Source organism: Rhinopithecus roxellana, chromosome 6 (genome assembly GCF_007565055.1).
Source record: "Rhinopithecus roxellana isolate Shanxi Qingling chromosome 6, ASM756505v1, whole genome shotgun sequence".
Taxonomy (NCBI): Eukaryota; Metazoa; Chordata; class Mammalia; order Primates; family Cercopithecidae; genus Rhinopithecus; species Rhinopithecus roxellana.
The window spans coordinates 32,024,347-32,045,042 of NC_044554.1; the positions used below are offsets into that span (position 1 = coordinate 32,024,347).

At 37.6% G+C, this 20,696-nt stretch overlaps 1 protein-coding gene across 1 annotated transcript in view; it reads right to left on the reverse strand.

Annotated features, from left to right (window-relative positions):
• The window catches only part of CNTNAP2 (contactin associated protein like 2), a 1,672,147-nt gene that overhangs the window by 1,327,536 nt on the left and 323,915 nt on the right, over window positions 1-20,696 (reverse strand). Inside the window, 2 exon segments of the mRNA XM_030933000.1 lie at window positions 2,471-2,614; window positions 10,180-10,364. Of these exon segments, the coding sequence (XP_030788860.1) occupies window positions 2,471-2,614; window positions 10,180-10,364 (329 nt within the window).

The window sequence follows — 20,696 nt, forward strand, 5'->3', positions numbered from 1 at the left end:
TGCAATAATTCAGGCTTTCCCCTTCTCTTCTATACGCCTCCTTCTTGGTATAAGCAAAAAAAACCAAAAAAGCTTTATCATTCAGTTACACTAAATTTTATATTTCAGTGCCTAACTATATTCCCTTTACAGATCTAGAAATCTGTATTTGCTTCTAACTTCTTTTATCCTATCGTAATATTTTAAGGAACGTAATTAGATGACATTTTCATTGGCTCTCTCTCTCTCTCCCCCCCCATGTATATATACACACACATATATATATGTATATTTTTTAACAACACCATATATATATATATATACACACCAGATGCTGATTTCTTCCATTTTAGCGCATTAACCATTAAATCTAAGGCAGGCTGTCTCTCTGAATTAATATTCAAATTAAATTTTCTCTGTACGTTCACAGACGATTATTTTTAAATGCCTGCTTTTACTGATGAAAAGAACTGCCTATGCATAATAACTGAGATTTTATAACTGACCACATACTTCTTTTGAGGGGATTGTCTCCCTAGCAAAATTAAAGATCCTGCCAGAGTAATGGCGCTGACTCTGGAGTCAGTGCATAATGAGGGAATGAGTGTGCTTGGGAGAAGAGGAGGTAGAATGAGCGCTGAGTCAATTTCACTGAAATATCAGCACCCAACATCTTTGAAAGTAAATTTCTTATATAAACACTTGCCTTTGTAGGGTTGCTTGCAAAATGTCTATTTGTCTCTATCCCATCTAAGATTTTCTGTATTGTTAAAATAAAATGTAATTATAAAGCATAATCAAACTCACATATTGTGAATCCATAATCTTTTTTTATTCTTTTATTTTTGGGGAGACAGAGTCTCAGTCTGTTGCCCAGGCTGGAGCACAGTAGTTCAATCATGGCTCACTGTAGCCTCAAACTTCTGGGCTCAAGTGATCCTCCTACCTCAGCCTGTCAAGTAGCTGGGGCCACATGCATGCACCACCATGCCCAGCTAATTTTTAATTCAATTTAATTTATTTTTTTAATTTTAATTTTCTTAACTTGTTGTAGAGACATGGTCTCACTATGTTGCCCAGGTTGGTCTCAAACTCCTGGACTCAAGTGATCCTCCTGCCTTGGCTTCCCAAAGTGTTGGGCTTACAGGAGCAACCCACCATGCCCAGCTATAAATCTATAATTTATATCTCCTACTCATAAAATAAAATAAAAGCGATTTTTCTCATAAAATAATTTTTTTCCATGTTAAACCTCAATGTTTTCATCTACAAAATGTTTGTATCCTTCTTGTAGTATTGTTCTCAGATCATCCTAAATGTAAAATATAACTTGCCTAGCACACTACCTGTTGCCTATAAATGGAGCTATTATCATTTTTCCATGTAATCAATATACTTTATGAGAAAATTTAATCAAAGTTCAAGTTTTAATTTCTAGTATAAATTTATGATTACTTTAAGGAAATTATTTATTAAATAATCATTTGCCTTAAGTTATTGTTTTAAACTTTCTCATATCCAACCCAAACTGTTTATTTGTTCAGGGATTTTCACTTGTCAAGTCATTTTATGAAACCCTAGGCTCAAATCTGAGGCAATGAGACCATCAGAGCTCTTTTAGAGCAGAGTGCAAACACTCATGACATTATTCTACTTCTAGTGCATAATATCTTCTTATTGTATGGGTTTCTGGAATTTTAGGCTCTCCCAAATAGCCTCTCTGGGCTAAAGCAGCTCCTGGTCTTGCAGAGCCATAAGAAACTCTCATACTAAAATTGTAAACTAAGTATCTTTTAGGGATGTTGAGTAGTGTCGTTTGGAGGCAGGTGCACTGGGGCTTTCTTTGACTTTTGCTCTCCTTCCAAAATCTAATGAAACCTGGCACCAACTCACACAAGAGGCAGACAAAAATCACAGTGAACTTCTGTGGCACAACTTTTGCTATGCAGTGGAAATCAAGCTTTATTTAATTGTATAATATTTAGTCTGGTTAGAGATTTGTTAAAAAAGATATTTATTTACATATTTGAACAAATTACCTTCAGAAGCACAGGAGTAAATATAATAAAGTCCCTGATTAAAAAACTTTAAAAATATTAAATTAAACCATAAGCAAGTAACTTAGAGCATATGTGATGAGATATTTGAAAACATGATGCTGTCAGTTTAAGGGCTGCTAACTGCTAGGATGAAGCACGTGCTGAAGTGTATCTGTTCTCCTGCCACAAGTCATCCAGAAATATTGAGTCTAATGTTCTGTGCTCCATGGGAATAAAACCTACCACCTACTTCGGGCTCGTCCTATTTTCTATTCTCAAAGAATAGCAAGTATCTACACTATTTCTGAAAACTCTAATGTTTGTTTTACATCATTGTGCCCAAACACAAATATGATGAAAAATGTCATGATTTTGTTGTTCAATACTTCAAAAAACAAAAAAAAGTTACTTGATTTTTTATAGACCAATATTTTGAGGATGAAAATTCTTACCACATTTGAGGGCTCTAATTTCTTCCTTCTGGCAAGATCAGTAATGTTGATGCCATTGTAGTTGATACTTTCCATGCAGCCTTTGAAATTCTTTCTACCACTGGAACTGGGCTTGCCAGAGAAAGGGATGCCTCCAAAGGTTATCTTTGAGAAAAAGAAATTAAATGTAAACATTCACATTGTGTTATGATAAACTAGACAAAACTATGAATACAGTCAAGGTCAAGTAGCTATACCCCAATCAAAATACACAAATATTATAGCATTCTGCCTCCAAAATCCATGGCATATTAAATTATGTTGTTGATGAAGTGTCTAATGGAGTCATTCATTCTAATAATTAGATTAAAACTTGAACAAAAAAAAGTAATGATCCTTTGCAATTTTACTGCCCCAGAAGCATTTTATAACTTTTCTTGAGAATATTTAAAAGATTTTTTATTCAGCAAACTTCTTTTATGAAATCATATTTGACATATATTTTTATGTTTATCATTCAAAGACATACTATCAATAAATGCCTCCAGTAAGCATGAGGTAATCAGCACTAATTTAATAAGCTGATAAAACTGTAGCCCAAAGCAAGGGATATCATATTTACCCTATGCAGACTTGTAGTCTAATGACCATTATTGTCAAAAATTCATTAGATTTATTTTAGACGTAGAAAATAGTTCAAAAAATATCATTACAATATTGATTAGGGACCACTTAGGATTTGGGAACTCAAAGTTGAACAGTGTGGGCTTAAAGATATTATAGGTCTTTTAAATCCTAAGAAATAAGACAGTGCTGCTTACTGTGTTCCTCTGGCTGCTACCACTTATAGAAAGAAAATATCTATTTCTTATATATTTTGATCAATATATATTATAGCATTAAATCTACATGATACAAAATTGCATTTAGTATTTGCATGGTGAAGGATGACATTTACTATGAATAGTAAATTAGTAGTAAACGAAGCCAACTGCTAAATATAATTATAATATCAAGATATATGATACTTGTAATATATATCTTTTAAATTATCATACAGAATTACCATTATCTATTTTTTTTTTTTTTTACTATCAGCTTCATTAAAATGTCAGAAAATATTGTGTGGTCCAACCATTTCATTTTCAATGAGAATATATAACTATAAAGAATCAATGACAGCCTAATATCATACTATTGGTTACATTAGGGATTGGGGTTAGAACTCACCAAATTGTTAGGAATCTGTTAACTTGAGCCTGTGGTGCTTTTCCAGAGCATGTTTGATGGGGTGAAATGAAAGCAATGAAAATGAAAAAATGAAGTGAAGACATTTTTAAAAATTGGGACTTCATATTTGAAGCATAAGTCAAAGATTCTGTGTTCTGGAAGGTCCATAAACAAATTATGTTCTATTATTTAGTATTATGGCATCTTAAATGCTTAATTAGTTTTAGAGGGGGAAACACAAATTATGGTTTATGAGGTGATGGTAAAAATAAACAAACACCTCATTTAAAATAAATTATTATTAATGGTTAGCTGAATATGTATTATTTGCCACAGAGTTCATGTGTAAGAAGGTAAAAGGAAAATTGAAAAAAAATATATCCCAAAGAATCAGAAAACTACAAAGAAGAAATAAAGAGTAATCTGAAGTAGAATTATTGGGGAAATGTTTTCAACCTGCACTGAAATGAACATATTAGGTACTACCTAAGCATACCTAGTACCAAAGGCAATCATTTTTGATACTAAAATAGAGTACTATGTCTTCTGTTTATAATCTTTTTGATCAATTTTTCCCCAACTGACAGTAATATCATCAATATATAATATTATTAAACATATATTCCTCTGTGTGCATATTTCTTTAATTTGAACCTTTCACTTTCTTCAGGGGATTCAAATTATCCTTACAGTTTCTCTGCTTTCAGCAACTCTAGGCACAAGTCCACCTCATCAAGGTGCTCTGGAAAAGCAATGCAGGCTCAAGTTTAAAGATACTAACGAGTGAGTTCCGACCCCAATTCCTAAGGTAACTAATGATAGGATATTAGGTTGTCATTTACTCTTTCTAGTTATAGATTCTCACTGGTGGGCCGGGCACGGTGGCTCACGCCTGTAATCCCAGCACTTTGGGAGGCCGAGGTGGATCACCTGAGATCAGGAGTTCGAGACCAGCCTGATCAACATGGAGAAACCCCGTTTCTATTAAAAATACAAAATTAGCCGGGCTTGGTGGCGTGTGCCTGTAATCCCAGCTACTTGGGAGGCTGAGACAGGAGAATAGCTTGAACCTGGGAGGCGGAGATTGCGGAGAGCTGAGATCATGCCATTGCACTCCAGCCTGGGCATACAGAGAGACTCCGTCTCAAAACAAACAAACAAAAAAAAAAAAAACAAAAAAAATTTCTCATTGGTAAAGTAAACTGGTTGGACCACAGAATATTTTCTGACATTTTAATGAAGCTGATAGTAACCAATATTGTTGCAGTTGAACGATTAACATTCCATTACTCCTGTGGCTCATATGATACATTTATCAATGCTCTTGCCACCCAATAACCTTGCCTCTGAAGAAATAACTGCATTAACTATTTTGTTAGCTTTCAAGTGTTCACAAAGTGTGGCAGGGACGATCGGATACTTCTGCGTATCCTTTCTTCCCACCCTCATTAGGGAAAAAATAATGCTTTTCAGCTGGGCACATTGCTCCCAGTCAATATAATAAATTATCAACTTATTTGAAGCTAGTTTTGGTCTCATGATATTTAAGTGGAAGGGCTGTATGTGATTCTAAGAACTGTCATTAAGAGGTGGAGGGCACAGTCTTGCTTCTCTTCCTTCTTGCTAGCTGAAGTGCAAAGTGAAATGTTAGCAGTGGTCTTGGAGTGATTTGCAACAGGGATAGAGGAAGAGCAGGATGAAAAAGGACTGTGATCTTGAAGATTGTGGAGGGGCCATTTGAAGCTAGGGCCACCTGCCTCCAGTATTCTTTTACATAAAGCAGAATAAATGTGCATCCATTAAATGTAGCCTATGTAATCTTAATTCACATATATTTTTTCTATTACTTCCTGTTGCCTCCTCACATAACCCTATGTGAAGAATGCGATTAAATTCATTTCATCAAAGGGGAATATGAATTGTTCACTGTCACACAACCATTAAAGGGCAGAAACAGATTCCAACTCGGGCTTCTCCTCTGATTGATGTTCTTCCTAGCCAGTCTGTGGTTCTGCAATGATCAAGAGAGACTCATTCCTCTACTTCCCTAGCAGAGCTGTATTGCAAAAGATAACAGCATAATATCCACAGTGGGTGTGCTCTGAAGAACAGAGAGAATCTAGGCCAAACACCATTTTGCTGCTCTGCCCTTTGGTTTTTATTGGCTATGCTGAGGAAAAATGAAGTGAAGTGTACCTGTATATCACCACACCAGTCTCAGGCCACCCTGTAGCTAGCAGACTGATTGCAGGTGATGATTGGCCTACTTCTGCCGTGTACGCAGCTACAAGAGGAGGGGAGGAGACAAACTCTTAGGACTAGGTCACAAAAAATGTCCACATAGGCCGGGCGCAGTGACTTAAGCCTCTAATCCCAGCATTTTGGGAGGCCGAGGCGGGCAGATCACGCGGCCAAGAGATTGAGACCATCCTGTCCAACATGGTGAAACCCCGTCTCCACTAAAAATACAAAAATTAGGGCCAGGCGCGGTGGCTCACGCTTGTAATCCCAGCACTTTGGGAGGCCAAGGCGGGTGGATCACGAGGTCAGGAGATCAAGACCATCCTGGCTACCACGGTGAAACCCCGTCTCTACTAAAAATACAAAAAATTAGCCGGGCGCCAGGGTAGGCGCCTGTAGTCTCAGCTACTTGGGAGGCTGAGCCAGAAGACTTGAACCCAGGAGGTGGAGGTTGAAGTGAGCCTGGATCACGCCATGACACTCCAGCCTGGTGATAGAGTGAGACTTCATCTCAAAAAAAAAAAAAAAAAAAAAAAAAAAAAATTCCACATAGAGTTACATCAAAGGAGTGAACTTGTATTCCATCACTTCTTTCACGATGTTCCTCTCCAGGAATTGTGGTAAATATGTTTAACTTATGCTAGCAGTGCTCTGCTGAATCCCCCGCATACTGGTTCACAAGAACCAACTGTTAAACAGAGCTATTATTAAAACTTCCACTACATAAGTATAAATTAAATAAATTACATGAAACACAACACTCATAACTATTAAGAATTTATCTCTACACTTTACTTTCATATAAGTTATTGAGGTCATTTACATTTATTGCAACCATATGATGGAAATATCATATAATTGTGTGCTGTTAGGCACCTCTTCCCAACTCCCGGCTCAGTTCCATATATGGTAGCAAGAAATCAACCATGGTGGGAAATTCGCACCATGAAAATTAACAACTGCTATATATCAGGGCATTCCTCTGACCATTCCTCCCTGGAGAGAACTGGTTGTTAAGCATCCACCAGCACACCCCTACCTTTGGGCCTCTATGCCTTTGTCCTTAGTGTACTCTGGAAGAATAAAGGCAGAATAATTTTGGGGAAGCAGGACATTGAGTCGTCAGGTTCTGTGAAGATAACAAGACCACCTTTCTCTTCCTTTAGGCCAAAGCCTTTAAATAGTTCAGTAATGAACATTACATAATTTGTATTATTTTAACTTTGAAGCTAATTTTCATGCAGTCTGTGAGGTTTGAGTGTAGTTAGTGTGTGGATATATCAAGGAGATAAGTGCAACAAAACTAGAGACTGACTCTAATACAGTCCCTGAAGTGTTTTGTTGTTGTTATTGTTGTTTGTCTGTTTTTTGTTTTGTTTTGTTTTTGAGATGGAGTTTTGCTCATGTTGCCCAAGCTGCAGTGCAATGGCATGATTTTGTCTCACTGAAACCTCCGCCTCCTGGTTTCAAGCGATTCTCCTGCCTCAGCCTTCCAAGTAGCTGGGATTACAGGTGCCTGTCACCATGCCCGGCTAATTTTTGTATTTTTAGTAGAGACGGGGGTTTCATCACGTTGGCCAGGCTGGTCTCAAACTCCTGACCACAGGTGATCCACCCGCCTCAGCCTCCCAAAGTGCTGGGATTACAGGCATGAGCTACCATGCCCAGCCCAGTCCCTGAGGTTTTCTCTAAACAAATAAGCAAAGGGAGTCCCTTTCCATTAAGAAAAAGGTGTAGCAATATAAAGGTAGGCACAGCCACTTTTATTCATGCCAATAATTGCAGTCTAAGAGGACAGTAATCTGGCAGTAGCCAGAAATGTTAAGTCTACCCTGATTCTTTGTCAGTTAATTTAAATTTCTTACTAGTGTTCTTGTCTAATAAGTCAGTTCCAGGTATTTTAGTCTATATCCGCAGCTCTCAAACATGGCAGTGTATATAGATGGGCTTCAAGGTGTCCATGAAACTGCTGATGGAATATAGAAAGTGTTATGTGTGCACGAATATTCATAGACTTCATCACACACTCAACAAGGTTTATGACCCCAAATTTTTAATTTGGTTTTTTGAAAATTAGAATTATATTTTCTCATTCCGAATGTTCCAGAATTTTCACCTCTTCTATGGTATTTCAAAGTTTATTAATGGAGGATGAATAATTCATCTTTAGGATCTCTCATACATTGGGAGATAAGTCACATGAGCCAAGATACACACTAACTTAGAGAAGATAGAAATTTCTGGGATTTTCACATACATTTTCTTTTAACAATCAGTTTGCTTTTAAGAGATTTCTTTGGGGGGAGGGTACAATATTTTCCAATAACCTTAAATTCATTTAATGTTAATAAAGTCTCCATCAGTGTTTATATAGCATATTCTATTAATTTTTTATTTAGGAATATATATCGTATATTCATATTGCAAAAAATAGAAACTATTTAAACATAAAGAAAATAGAAAACACAGCTATTAATCCTGTGTTTTCCATTTATTTTATGATGAGCATATTTCATATTCTTAAAAAATTATACACGAATATACATAACACACACATATATACATGAATATACCCCCAATTTCAAAACTGGGGGCCAAGGAACACGAAGGTGGTGCAGAAAGCTAATAGGGGTGCCATAGTATGTTTGAAATTTTTAAAGAAAACACAACAGTATTTGACACCTTTTGGACATTGTGTGAAACTCTAGCTTAAGGTAGTTTACTGTTCCAGTATTAGATAATGTGTCATTCCTTTTAATTACGTGCTTTTTGGATTTGGTCATTACTCTGATTTAGACAGAGTATCATGTAAGTTAAAAGTGGAACAGAAAATGAGGATGCTAGTGGCAAATCTGATCCCCATTCTGACAGGCATACAGTACAATAGCACTCATCCCATTAGTAATAATTGCTGTTGTTTAAGAATGAAATAAAAATCTTTCACTTTTATTTTATGTTTATTTCTCCAAATGGCTACCAAAGTCTTAGGACATACATTTTTAAGTTGTTTGGACCTGATGGCTCAGGACTGCTGTGGAAAAAGTTCAAAGACACTAAGGGCTATGTGAACTAAGAAAGTGTGGAAACTTCTGGCTAAGTAATAGCATTGCCTCCCTTTTATTTTACCATTCTGCTGATTTTGTATGTCTAGTGTTATCCTTTTCTCCTAGGATGTATAATACTGTGACAAACATCTTTTTTTCTTTTTTCTTTTCTTTTTTTTTTTTTTTTTTTTTTTTTTTGAGGAGGAGGAGTTTCGCTCTGTTGCCCCGGCTGGAGTGCAGGGGCACATCTCTGCTCAGTGCCACCTCCACTTCCCGGGTTCAAGCGAATCTCCTGCCTCAGCCTCCTGAGTAGCTGGGATTACAGGCGTGTGCCACCACAATTGGCTAATTTTTGTGTTTTTAGTAGAGATGGAGTTTCACCATGTTGGTCAAGCTGGTCTCGAACTCCTGAACCCGTGATCCGCCCGCGTCAGCCTCCCAAAGTGATGAGATTACAGGCATAAGCCACCGCGCCTGGCCGACAAACATCTTAAAGAGCTCACCTACATATATGATTAACATTTTTAATGGTTATTTTAAGGTTGAATTGCTCTCCAAATAATTTTAAAATGTGATATATCTATTCTTAAGCTATGGGAATATATTTTTATTTATATAAACATGATCAATGATTATTTTTAATCTCTAATTATTGACAAGATAATATATGTCTTTTTGTTCATAGACAATCGTTTTAAAATAGTCTGTATTTTACTTTATTGCTTTTGTGATATTGACTCTGAGAAAACAGAGCTTGACAAAAGACCCATCTACAGTCGTGTGTTTCTAAATGACTTAATATAAACCAGAAACTCGGATTTCTTATTCAATACTTTATAATAAATATTAGACAACCCTCTGTATATAATGTACTGCACATTCTCAAGGAGAATTGATAACATGATTAACTATAAATGAAAGGATTACAAATTAAATTTATTCTGAATTTATTAAATGACCTAGATAGCACGGTCTGTCTCTTCAAATTACTACTTTGGTACTAAGATTTTTATAATATTTCGAGTACTCATGATTATAAATTTAGAAATAAAATGAAACAAATTAACTAGGTTTTTAAAATTGTCAGTGTCTTTTTGTTTAGAGAAGAAAATAAAAATGGTATAAGTCGTAATACAGTTAACAATAATACAATACAGTAGGAGAGTGACTCAGTTGCTCGACATTTTATCACAATTTCTACGTCATCATGTGTACCTCGTAGTCCAAGTCCAGGTAGTCAAATTCTCCGTTGGTGCGGAAATGCTGCATGCTCCTGTCCAGCGTGAGGTTAATGCTCCGCCCCTGGCGCTCAATGACCACAGAGTGCCAGTGGTGGTCATCCAGCAAACTTCCGGTCATCACTGATGTGTGGCCATATATGGGGCCAAGCTGGTTGCTTCCTGCGTACACAGGAGTGAAAAAGAAACAACGCCATGATACTTTGGCCAACTCTGTGAAGCAGAAGGTCTTTCATTTACTGCCCCTAGAGGCTGATATTCCATCAAAGCTCTATCCATTCGAGTTAACCTGGGATACCAGTAAGTAATGACACTTAAAAATACTTCATGTTCAAAGTACATACAAGTTATTAAAGATGGAAAAAAAGTACTTTTTAAAAAAGGGGGAAAATGAGTGTTTTATGACTGTGCAATGAATTCTGCTAAATTTTGGTAGGTTTGTTATAAAGTCCAGTGCCACGTGAGTTTTTACAGAAGTCTGCCGGGTTCTGATGCTGGCTCCACTGTTAGCTTGGGGTCCAGGGCAAGTTGAGAATGCTTGGTCTCCATTTTCTCATATATACAATAGGGAAGATAATAGTACCTGCTTTGTAAGGTTGCTTGAGGATTAAATGAGTTACTATAGGCAAAGAATTTAATACACTTTCTGGCATATAATGAACATAACTGTTACCTGTTAATCTTTTATTACTGTTACAATTATTATTAAGACCACACAGCATGACCATTTTTAATTTTCGTTGCCTCCAAAAGCCATTGTTGTAAAGAGAACACTATGTGATTGTTAATGGCATAGAAAATTTACTTATCTTTTAATTAAAATGATAACATTAAGAATTATATATGTAGGCCGGGCGCGGTGGCTCAAGCCTGTAATCCTAGCACTTTGGGAGGCCGAGACGAGCGGATCACAAGGTCAGGAGATCGAGACCACCCTGGCTAATACGGTGAAACCCCGTCTCTACTAAAGAATACAAAAAACTAGCCGGGCGACGAGGCGGGCGCCTGTAGTCCCAGCTACTCGGGAGGCTGAGGCAGGAGAATGGCGTGAACCCGGGAGGCGGAGCTTGCAGTGAGCTGAGATCCGGCCACCGCACTCCAGCCTGGGTGACAGAGCCAGACTCCGTCTCAAAAAAAAAAAAAGAATTATATATGTAGCATTTAGTTTTGAAATCAGATCTCCATAGCAACACAACTATAAATCAAGTAAAAGATTGTTAGAATCCAACACGTTTATTAAGGTCGTCCCTGGATACAGTTTACATATTTTGTTTCATCTATGTTGTCTAACCAAGTATTGCTTTTTATGGTCAGGCAAAATTAATCACTATAAAAATATAACAGGGTTTCAGAATAAATAACATAATGGAAATAAGAGATAAACAATTGACTGTCACATTAAATTCTTCCTTTCTTTTCCTTTCCTTTCCCTCCCCTCCCCTCCCCTCCCCTCCCCTCCCCTCCCTTCCCTTCCTTTCCTTTCCTCCTTCCTTCCTTCCTTCCTCTCTTTCTTTCCTCTCACTCTTTCTTTCCTTTGCCTCCCTCCCTCCCTTCCTTCCCTCCTTCCTTCCTTGTCCTTCCTTCCCTCTCTCCCTCCCTTCTTCCTTCCTTCCTTTCTCCTTTTGTATGCTAATGCCCCCATACTTTACATCCTTCTATTATCTTCCTAGAACATCTTTTCTTCATTTATGGTGATGAAATAAAATGTTGATGTGTGATGGTAAATCAGTGTGTATGTGTAAAATGAAACAAGGAAAAGGAGAGGGAAAAGAGGAGGAAGAGGAAGAGAAAGAAAGAAAATTCAGAACTATTTAAGCGAAAAGGTCACATTGAGGTTTATTACTTTAAATATTTACACTAGAAGACTGAGCAGCAGGCAGATACGTCTAATATTTAGGTAACTGCATTAAAGAATGGCAGTAGATATTTGAGTGCATATTTCTCTCTGGCTGTTGTAAATTCCAGTCAGTCAGTAAACTGTTTTCCAGTGTAAAGCTAATAAACTTTTTTCGGTAAGGTCACGTAGTCAGTTATTTCTTTGAAAACAGTAATATCATACCACTATAAGACACAGTTGATTTTAAAAGGTTACTCTATGTGTTTCATTTGGGATAAAAAATGGAAAGTTTGAAAAAATAAACATCTTTAGATATAATTCAACTGCAGTGTGTGTGCACACACATGTGCATGTGTGCATATTTTGTGTGCATGTTTTATGGAAGTACACATATTTTATTTCTGGTTACTCTCCCCCGCTCTTCCTTCTTTTTCTCTATTGGGTTTTGTTTTAAAAATAATTTCAGGCTATTTTCCCCCGGTAGCACAATTAATACACGTTCCTTATTACAAGTAGAGAATATTATGAAGAAACAAGTGAAATGTAATGTAAAAATATTTCCACCTCTACAAATAATTTGGTCTATTTCCTTCCATATATTTTCCACAAACAGTCATGTACCACATGATGACATTTCTTTCAATGATGGACTTCATATGTAATGGTGGTAACATCAAATTTAATACTGTACTTTCACTGTATCCATTGCATTTTTTTGACATGCAGATACTTACCAGTTTTCCACACAGTGGACTAAACTATTCTGTACAGTAACATGCTATACAGATTTGTACACTAGGAGCAATACGCTCTACCATATAGCCTAGGTGTGTAGTAAGCTACACAATTTATGTTTGTCTTTGTATACTCTTGTGTTTACAAAGTGTTGAAACTCACATAGAATTTCTCAGAATGCATCCCCATTTTAAAGTGACACATGACTACATATATTTAATTAGATTGATAGATTGATAGATTTTATATCCTACAGGTTTTGTTTAATATTATATAATATCTCCCCATACAATTAAAAGTTAGCACAGACATTTTAAATGCTATCAACATATTTCTATGTGTTTAATTTTTTCCCAATTTTTGACAATGTAATTAATGTTGCAAATTACATATTTGGACTTAAATCCTAGTGGTCATTTCTCTTTTTAGCTTATGATTTTTGGACCAAAATACTGTATTGTAAGAGATTTCAAATGTCCGAAGGCATATTGTCTAGCTATTTTCCTGAAAATATTTTCTGACTTGTAGAACAATACAGAGGATCCTTTTTGTCAAATACTCACCAACACTGATTTATCACTTTAAAATGTATTTACTTAGTTGACAAAAATTAAGCATTGGGTGTTTATATTTTTTTCTTTTATGACTTATCTCGTATATCATTGGCCTCTATTTTCTCCTAATGTCTTGGCATTATTATGCAGTGGTATAATTTCTTATTCATGATTGATATTAAACCAGTATATTTGACATTTGTATCTTCCCAGGTTTTGCATGCATTTTAATGTTACTTTTATTTTAATGTAAAAAATAACATTTTATGTAACTAAGTGATACAGAATTTTGTATGACTTTTCTTCTTTGTTATAGAAGCTATTGTGTCTATAGGATCAGATCTTTAATGTCAAAAGTTTTATAATCAAGGGCACATCTTCAAGGTAATGTATCATTACCAGTAAAAAGAACCTAAGTGGAGTTGCGATTTTTAGTATAATACTGTACTTCAGAGTAATAAAAGTTAATACATGGGATACAAGTCATATTCAGGAATGTTTGGACCACTCAAATTGGTAATTGACAAATAAGTCAAATAGCCTAGAATTTTTAACCAATCAAGAGAAACAGGTGAGATAGGGGCCAAGATGGCTGAATAGAAGCAGCTGAAGTCTGCAGCGCTCAAGGAGAGGAATGAAAGGGATGAGTAAAGACAGCACTTTCAACTGAAATATTCAGGTTCTCACACTGAGATGGATTAGGGAAAAACCTCACACATGGAGAATGAAGAAAAGCAGGATGGGGCTATGGCCTACCCAGGAGCAACATGGAGTCATGGGAACACCCAACCCCTGCCAAGGGAAGCAGTGAGTGACTAAGTGACCCCAAGAAATCATGCTTCTCCCGTGGATATTAGCAACTCACAGATTAGGATATTAGCAACTCACAGATTAGGAGACCCATGACACCAGAGCCTTGGGTCTGACACACAGAGCTGTGTGGAGTCTTGGCAGAGCAACCGCTCAACCATGCACAGAGACAGAGTGGAGCTTTACAAACTCCACCCTGGGATTTCCAACAAAGGTGTCTGCAACTCAGGCAAGGTGGGAGGTCTGCACGTACCCCTAGGAAGGGGGCAGAATCCAGGGAGCCGAGTGGCATTGTTCTGCGGGCCCTATTTGCATGGCACCCTACAAGATAAGACCCACTGGCTTGGAATTTCAGCCAGCCACTGGGAACAGGGCAAAGCCTGCCTGAGACCAGACGGAGCCTCGAGGAGAGGTGCAGACACCATCTCTGCTATTTGGTTGACTGGGCCATTCTAGCCTGTGGGCTTTGGAGAATCCAAAGGGTCCAGATGAGGAGGAAGGGTTCCCCAGAAGCGTAACACGGTGGCTTTGCCAGATCATGGTCAGACTGCTTCTTTAAGCAGAGCCCTGATCCATTCCTCCTACTGGGTGGGACCTTCCAACGGGGGCCCTCCAGCCACACCTGCCTGTATGACAGAGCTATTTTCTATCCCTGGGATGGAGTGACCAAGGGAGGGGAGGGTCGCCACCTGAGTATGTTGGACGATTCGGTCATTCCACAGCCTGTGGGCTTTGGAGAGTCCAAGCTGATGGGGAAAAAGGCCGTTCCCCACCACAACACAGCTGCTTTGTGAAGGCACGGCCAGACTGCTTCTTTAAGTGCCCCATCCCCGCATCCACTCCCTCACAGGGCAGGTCCTCCCAGCTGCGGCCTCTGGCCACCCTTGCCTCTGTTCTCCATGGGACAAAGTGCCTGAGGGGTGGGGCAGGTCACCAACTTGGACATTCAGGCTTCTCAGCGAGTCCAGCCTGTGGGCCTTGGAGAGCCCAAACCGATTAGAGGCTGAAGAAATCTCCAACACAGCACACAGCAGCTCTATTGAAAAGCAGCCAGACTGCTTTTTAAAGTTGATCCCTGATCTCATTTCTCCTGAGTGAGACCTCCCAACAGTGTTCTCCAGCCACGTCTCCAGGCACATTTGGGCCAGCAATAGGTCAGTATATCCCTAGGATGAAACTTCTAGAGGAAGGAGGAGGCTGCCATTTTGCTGTCCTGTGGCCTTCATTGATAATATTATACCTCCAGTTACAGGAAAAATTGAGGCAACTAGGATCTGGAGTGGACTCCCAGCAAATCACAATAGCCCTATGGATGACTTCAATAGGGCTATTAAAAAAAAAAAAAAAAAAAAAAAAAAAAAACAGAAAACAACAACAACAAATCCCACAAAACCCCATCCCAAATCAACAACTTCAAAGATTGAAGTAGATAAACCCACAAAAATGAGAAGCAATCAATGCAAAAATGCTAAAAAATCAAAAGCCAGAGTGCCCCTTTTCCTCCACATGACTGCAACACCTCTCCAGGAGGGCTCAGAACTGGACTGACGCTGAGATGGCTGAAACGACAGAAATAGGCTTCAGAAGGTGGGTAATAACAAACTTCACTGAGGTAAAGGAGCATGTGGTACACCATGCAAAGAAGCTAAGAATCATGATAAAACAATATGGGATCTGATAGCCAAAAGACCCAGTTTAGAGAGGAACATAATTGACCTGTTAGAGCTGAAAAACACATTGTGAGAACTTCACAATGCAATCACAAGTATTAATAGCAGGACAAACAAAGCAGAGGAAGGAATCTCAGAGCTTGAAGACTATCTTTCTGAAATAAGACAGGCAGACAAGAATAGAGAAAAAATAATGACAAGGAATGAACCAAACCTCTGAGAAATATGGGATCATATAAAGAGACTAAACCTACAACTGATTGGGGTACCTGAGAGAGACAGGGAGAATGGAACCAAATTGGAAAACATACTTCAGGATATGATCCAGGAGAACTTCCCCAACCTAGCAAGAAGGCCAACATTCAAATTCAGGAAATGCAGAGAACCTCAGTAAGATACTCCATGAGAAGATCATCCCCAAGACACATAATCATCAGATTCTCTGAGGTTGAAATGAAAGAAAAAATGTTAAAGGCATCCAGAGAGAAAGGCCAAAAGGCCAGGTCACCTACAAAGGGAAGCCCATCAGACTAACAGTGGATCTCTCAGCAGAAACCCTACAATCTAGAAGAGATTGGGGGCCAATATTCAATATTCTTAAAGAAAAGAATTTCCAACCCAGAACTTCAGTCAAACTAAGCTTCAGAAGCAAAGGAGAAATAAGATCCTTTTCAGACAAGAAAATGCTGAGGGAATTTGTTACCACCAGACCTGCCTTGCAAGAACTCCTGAAGGAAGCACTAAATATAAAAAGGAAAACCCATTATGAGCCACTACAGAAACACACCAAAATACACAGACCAGTGACACTATGAAGCAACTGCATAAACAAGTCTGCAAACTAACCAGCTAGCATCATGATGACAGAATCAAATCCACACACAACAATACTAGCCTTAAATGTAAAAGGGCTAAATGACCCAATTAAAAGACACAGAGACAAGCTGGATAAAGAGTCAAGACCCAATAGTATGCTGTCTTTATGAGACCCATCTCACATGCAAACATGCACATAGGCTCAAAATAAAGGGATGGAGAAAAATTTACGAAGCAAATGGAAAACAGAAAAAAGCAGGGGTTGCAATCATAGTTTCTGACAAAATAGACTTTAAACCACTAAAAATCAAAAAACACAAAGAAGGGCCTTAAATAATGGTAAAAGGTTAAATTCAACAAGAAGAGTTAACTATCATAAATATATATGCACCCAGTACTGGAGCACCCAGATTCATAAAGCAAGTTCTTAGAGGTCTTCAAAGAGACTTAGATCCCCACACAATAAAAATGGGAGACTTTAATACCCCACTGATAATATTAGACAGATCGTCGAGGCAGAAAATTAACAAAGACATCCAACTTCAACTCAGCTTTGGATCAAGTAGACCTGATAGATATATACAGAATTCTCCACCCCAAAACACCAGAATATGCATACTTCTCATCACCACATGGCACTTACTCTAACATTGATGATATAATTGAAAGTAAAACACTCCACCGCAAATGAAAAAGAACCAAAATCATAACAAAGAGTCTCTCAGACCAGAGCACAATCAACTTAGAACTCAAGATTAAGAAATTCACTTAAAACCACACAACTAGATGGAAACTGAACAACCTGCTCCTTAGTGACTCTTGGGTGAATAATAAAACTAAAGGAGGAATCAAGATTTTCTTTGAAACTAATGAGAACAAAGATACAAAGTACCAGAATCTCTGGGATGCAGCTAAAACTGTGTTAAGAGGGAAATTTATGGCCCTAAATGCCCACATCAAACAGCTAGAAATATCTTAAGTTAGCAACCTAACATCACAACTAAAAGTACTAGAGAACCAAGAGCAAACAAATCCCAAAGCTAGCAGAAGATAAGAAATAACCAAGATCAGAGCTAAACTGAAGGAATACAGAGAAACAAAAAAAATCCTTCAAAAGAAACACAAAAGTCAATGAATCCAGGAGCTGGTTACTATGAGCTGGTTCTGTGTCCCCACCCAAATCTCATCTTGAATTGTAATCCAATTTATAATCCCCATGTGTTGGGGAAGGGACTTCATGGGAAGTGATGAGATCATGTGGGTGGTTCCCCCTTGCTGTTCTCATCATAGTGAGTGAGTTCTCATGACATCTGATGGTTTTATAAAGGGCTTTCCCTGACTTCACTCTGCACTTCTCTCTCCTGCTGCCATGTGAAGAAGGATGTGTTTGCTTCCCTTTCAGCCATGATTGTAAGTTTCCTGAGGCCTCTCCAGTCATGTGAAACTGTAAGTCAATTAAAACTCTTTCCTTTATAAATTACCCAGTCTTGGGCAGTTCTCTATAGGAGTGTGAGAATGGACTAATACACTGTTTTTTTGAAATAATTAATAAAATAGATAGACCATTAGCTAGACTAATAAAGAAGAACAGAGTGAAGTTTCAAATAAACACAACCAGAAATGACAAGGGGGCATCACCACTGACCCCACAGAAATACATTTGTATTTCCCTATAGAAATATGTTTATAGTTCTCTATAATTTTTATATTATTCTCTGTACCATCAGAAAATACTATAAACACTTCTATGCACATGAACTAGAAAATTGAGAAGAAATGGATAAATTTCTGGACACATTTACCCTTCCAAGACTACAGCAGAAAGAAATTGATTCCCTAAGCTAGACCAATAATCACTTCAGAAAATGAGGCAGTAATAAATAGCCTACCAATCAAAAGAGCCTAGGACCAAACAGACTCACAGCTGAGTTCTACCAGAGGTCCAAAGAAGAGCTGATACCATTCCTATTTAAAATATTCCAAAAAATTTAAAAGGAAGGACTCCTCTCTAACACATTCTATGAGGCCAAAACCTGGCAGAGACACAACAACAACAACAACAACAACAACAAAAACTTCACGCCAATATTTCTGATGAATATCTATGCAAAAATCCTCAGCAAGGTACTGGCAAACTGAATCCAGCAGCACATCAAAAAGTGTATCTGCTGCAATCAAGTAGGCTTCATCCCTGAGATGCAAGGTTGGTTCAGTGTACACAAATCAAGAAATGTGATTAATCACATAAATAGATATAAAGACAAAAACCACATGATTATCTCAGTAGATGCAGAAAAGTTCTTCAATGAAATTTAACATCCCTTCATATTAAACACTCTCAGTTAACTAGGTTTTGAAGGAATATACCTCAAAATAATAAGAGTCATCTGTGACAAACCCACAGCTAGTATCATACTGAATGGGCAAAAGCTGGAAGCATTCCTCTTGAAAACTGGCACAAGACAAGGATGCCTTCTCTCACCGTGACTATTCAACATAGTATTGGCTATCCTGACCAGGGCAATCAGTCAAGAGAAAGAAATAAAGGGTATTCAAATAGGAAGAGAGGAAATCAGATTATCTTTGCAGATGTCATGATCCTATACCTAGAAAACCTCATCATCTTAGCCAAAAAGATTCTTAAGCTGATATGCAACATCGGCAAAGTCTCAGGATACAAAATCAATGTGCAAAAATCACAAGCATTCCTATAAACCAACAACAAGCAATCAGAGAGTCAAATTACGAATGAACCACCCTTCACAATTACTGAAAATAACATGAAATACCTAGGACACAGCTAACAAGGGAAGTGAAGGACCTTGTCAAGAGCTACAAACCTCTGCTCAAAGAAATCAGAGATGACATAAATAAATGGAAAAACATTCCATGCTCATGGATAGGAAGGATAGGAATAATCAACATCATGAAAATGGCCATATTGTCAAAAACAATACACAGATTCAATGTTACTCCCATAAAACTACCATTAACATTCTTCAGAGAATTTTTTAAAAATTATTTTAAAATTTACATGAAACCCAAAATGGGCCTAATGGCCAACACAATCCTAAGTAAAAAGTACAAAGCTGGAGGCATCACACTACCCAACTTCAAACTATACTGCAAGGCCACAGTAACAAAAACAGCATGGTACTTGTGTGAACAGACACCTAGACCAATGGGACAGAGTATAGAACTCAGAAATAAGACCATACACCTACAACCATCTGATCTTCAACAAACCTGACAAAAACAAACAATTGGGAAAGGATTTCTCATTGAATAAATGGAGATGGGGGAGAACTGGCTAGTCATATGCAGAAAACTGAAACTGGACCCCTTCCTTACACCATATATAAAATCAACTCAAGCTGAATTAAAGACTTAAACATAAAACCAAAAATTATAAAAACCATAGAAGAAAATCTAGGCAATACCATTGAGGACATGGGCAAAGGCAAAGATTTCATGATGGAGATACCAAAAGAATTGCAACAAAAGCAAAAATTGACAAATGGGATATAATTAAACTAAAGAGCTTCTGCACAGTAAAAGAAACTATCATCAGAGTGAACAGACAAACTACAGAACGGGAAACAAGTTTTGCAATCTATCCATCTGAAAAAGGTCTAATATGCAGCTTCTACAAGGAACTTAAACAAATTTACAGGATAAAAACAAACAACGCCCATTAAAATGTGGGCAAAGTACATGAACAGATAGTTCTCAAAAAAAGATATGCATGTGGCCAACAAGAAGGGAATAAAAAGCTCTACATCCCTGATCATTAGAGAAATGAAAATCAAAACTGCAATGAGATATCATCTCAAAATGATTATTATTGAAAAGTCAAAAAACAACAGATACTGGTAAAGCTGCAGAGAAAAAGGAAAGCTTTTATACTGATGGTGGGAGGGTAAATTAGTTCAATCATTGTGGAGGACAGTGTGAAGACTCCTCAAAGATCTAGAGGCAGAAATACCATTTGATCCAGCAATTCCATTACTGGGTATAAAACCCAAAAGAATATAAGTCATTCTATTATAAAGATACATGCACACATATGTCC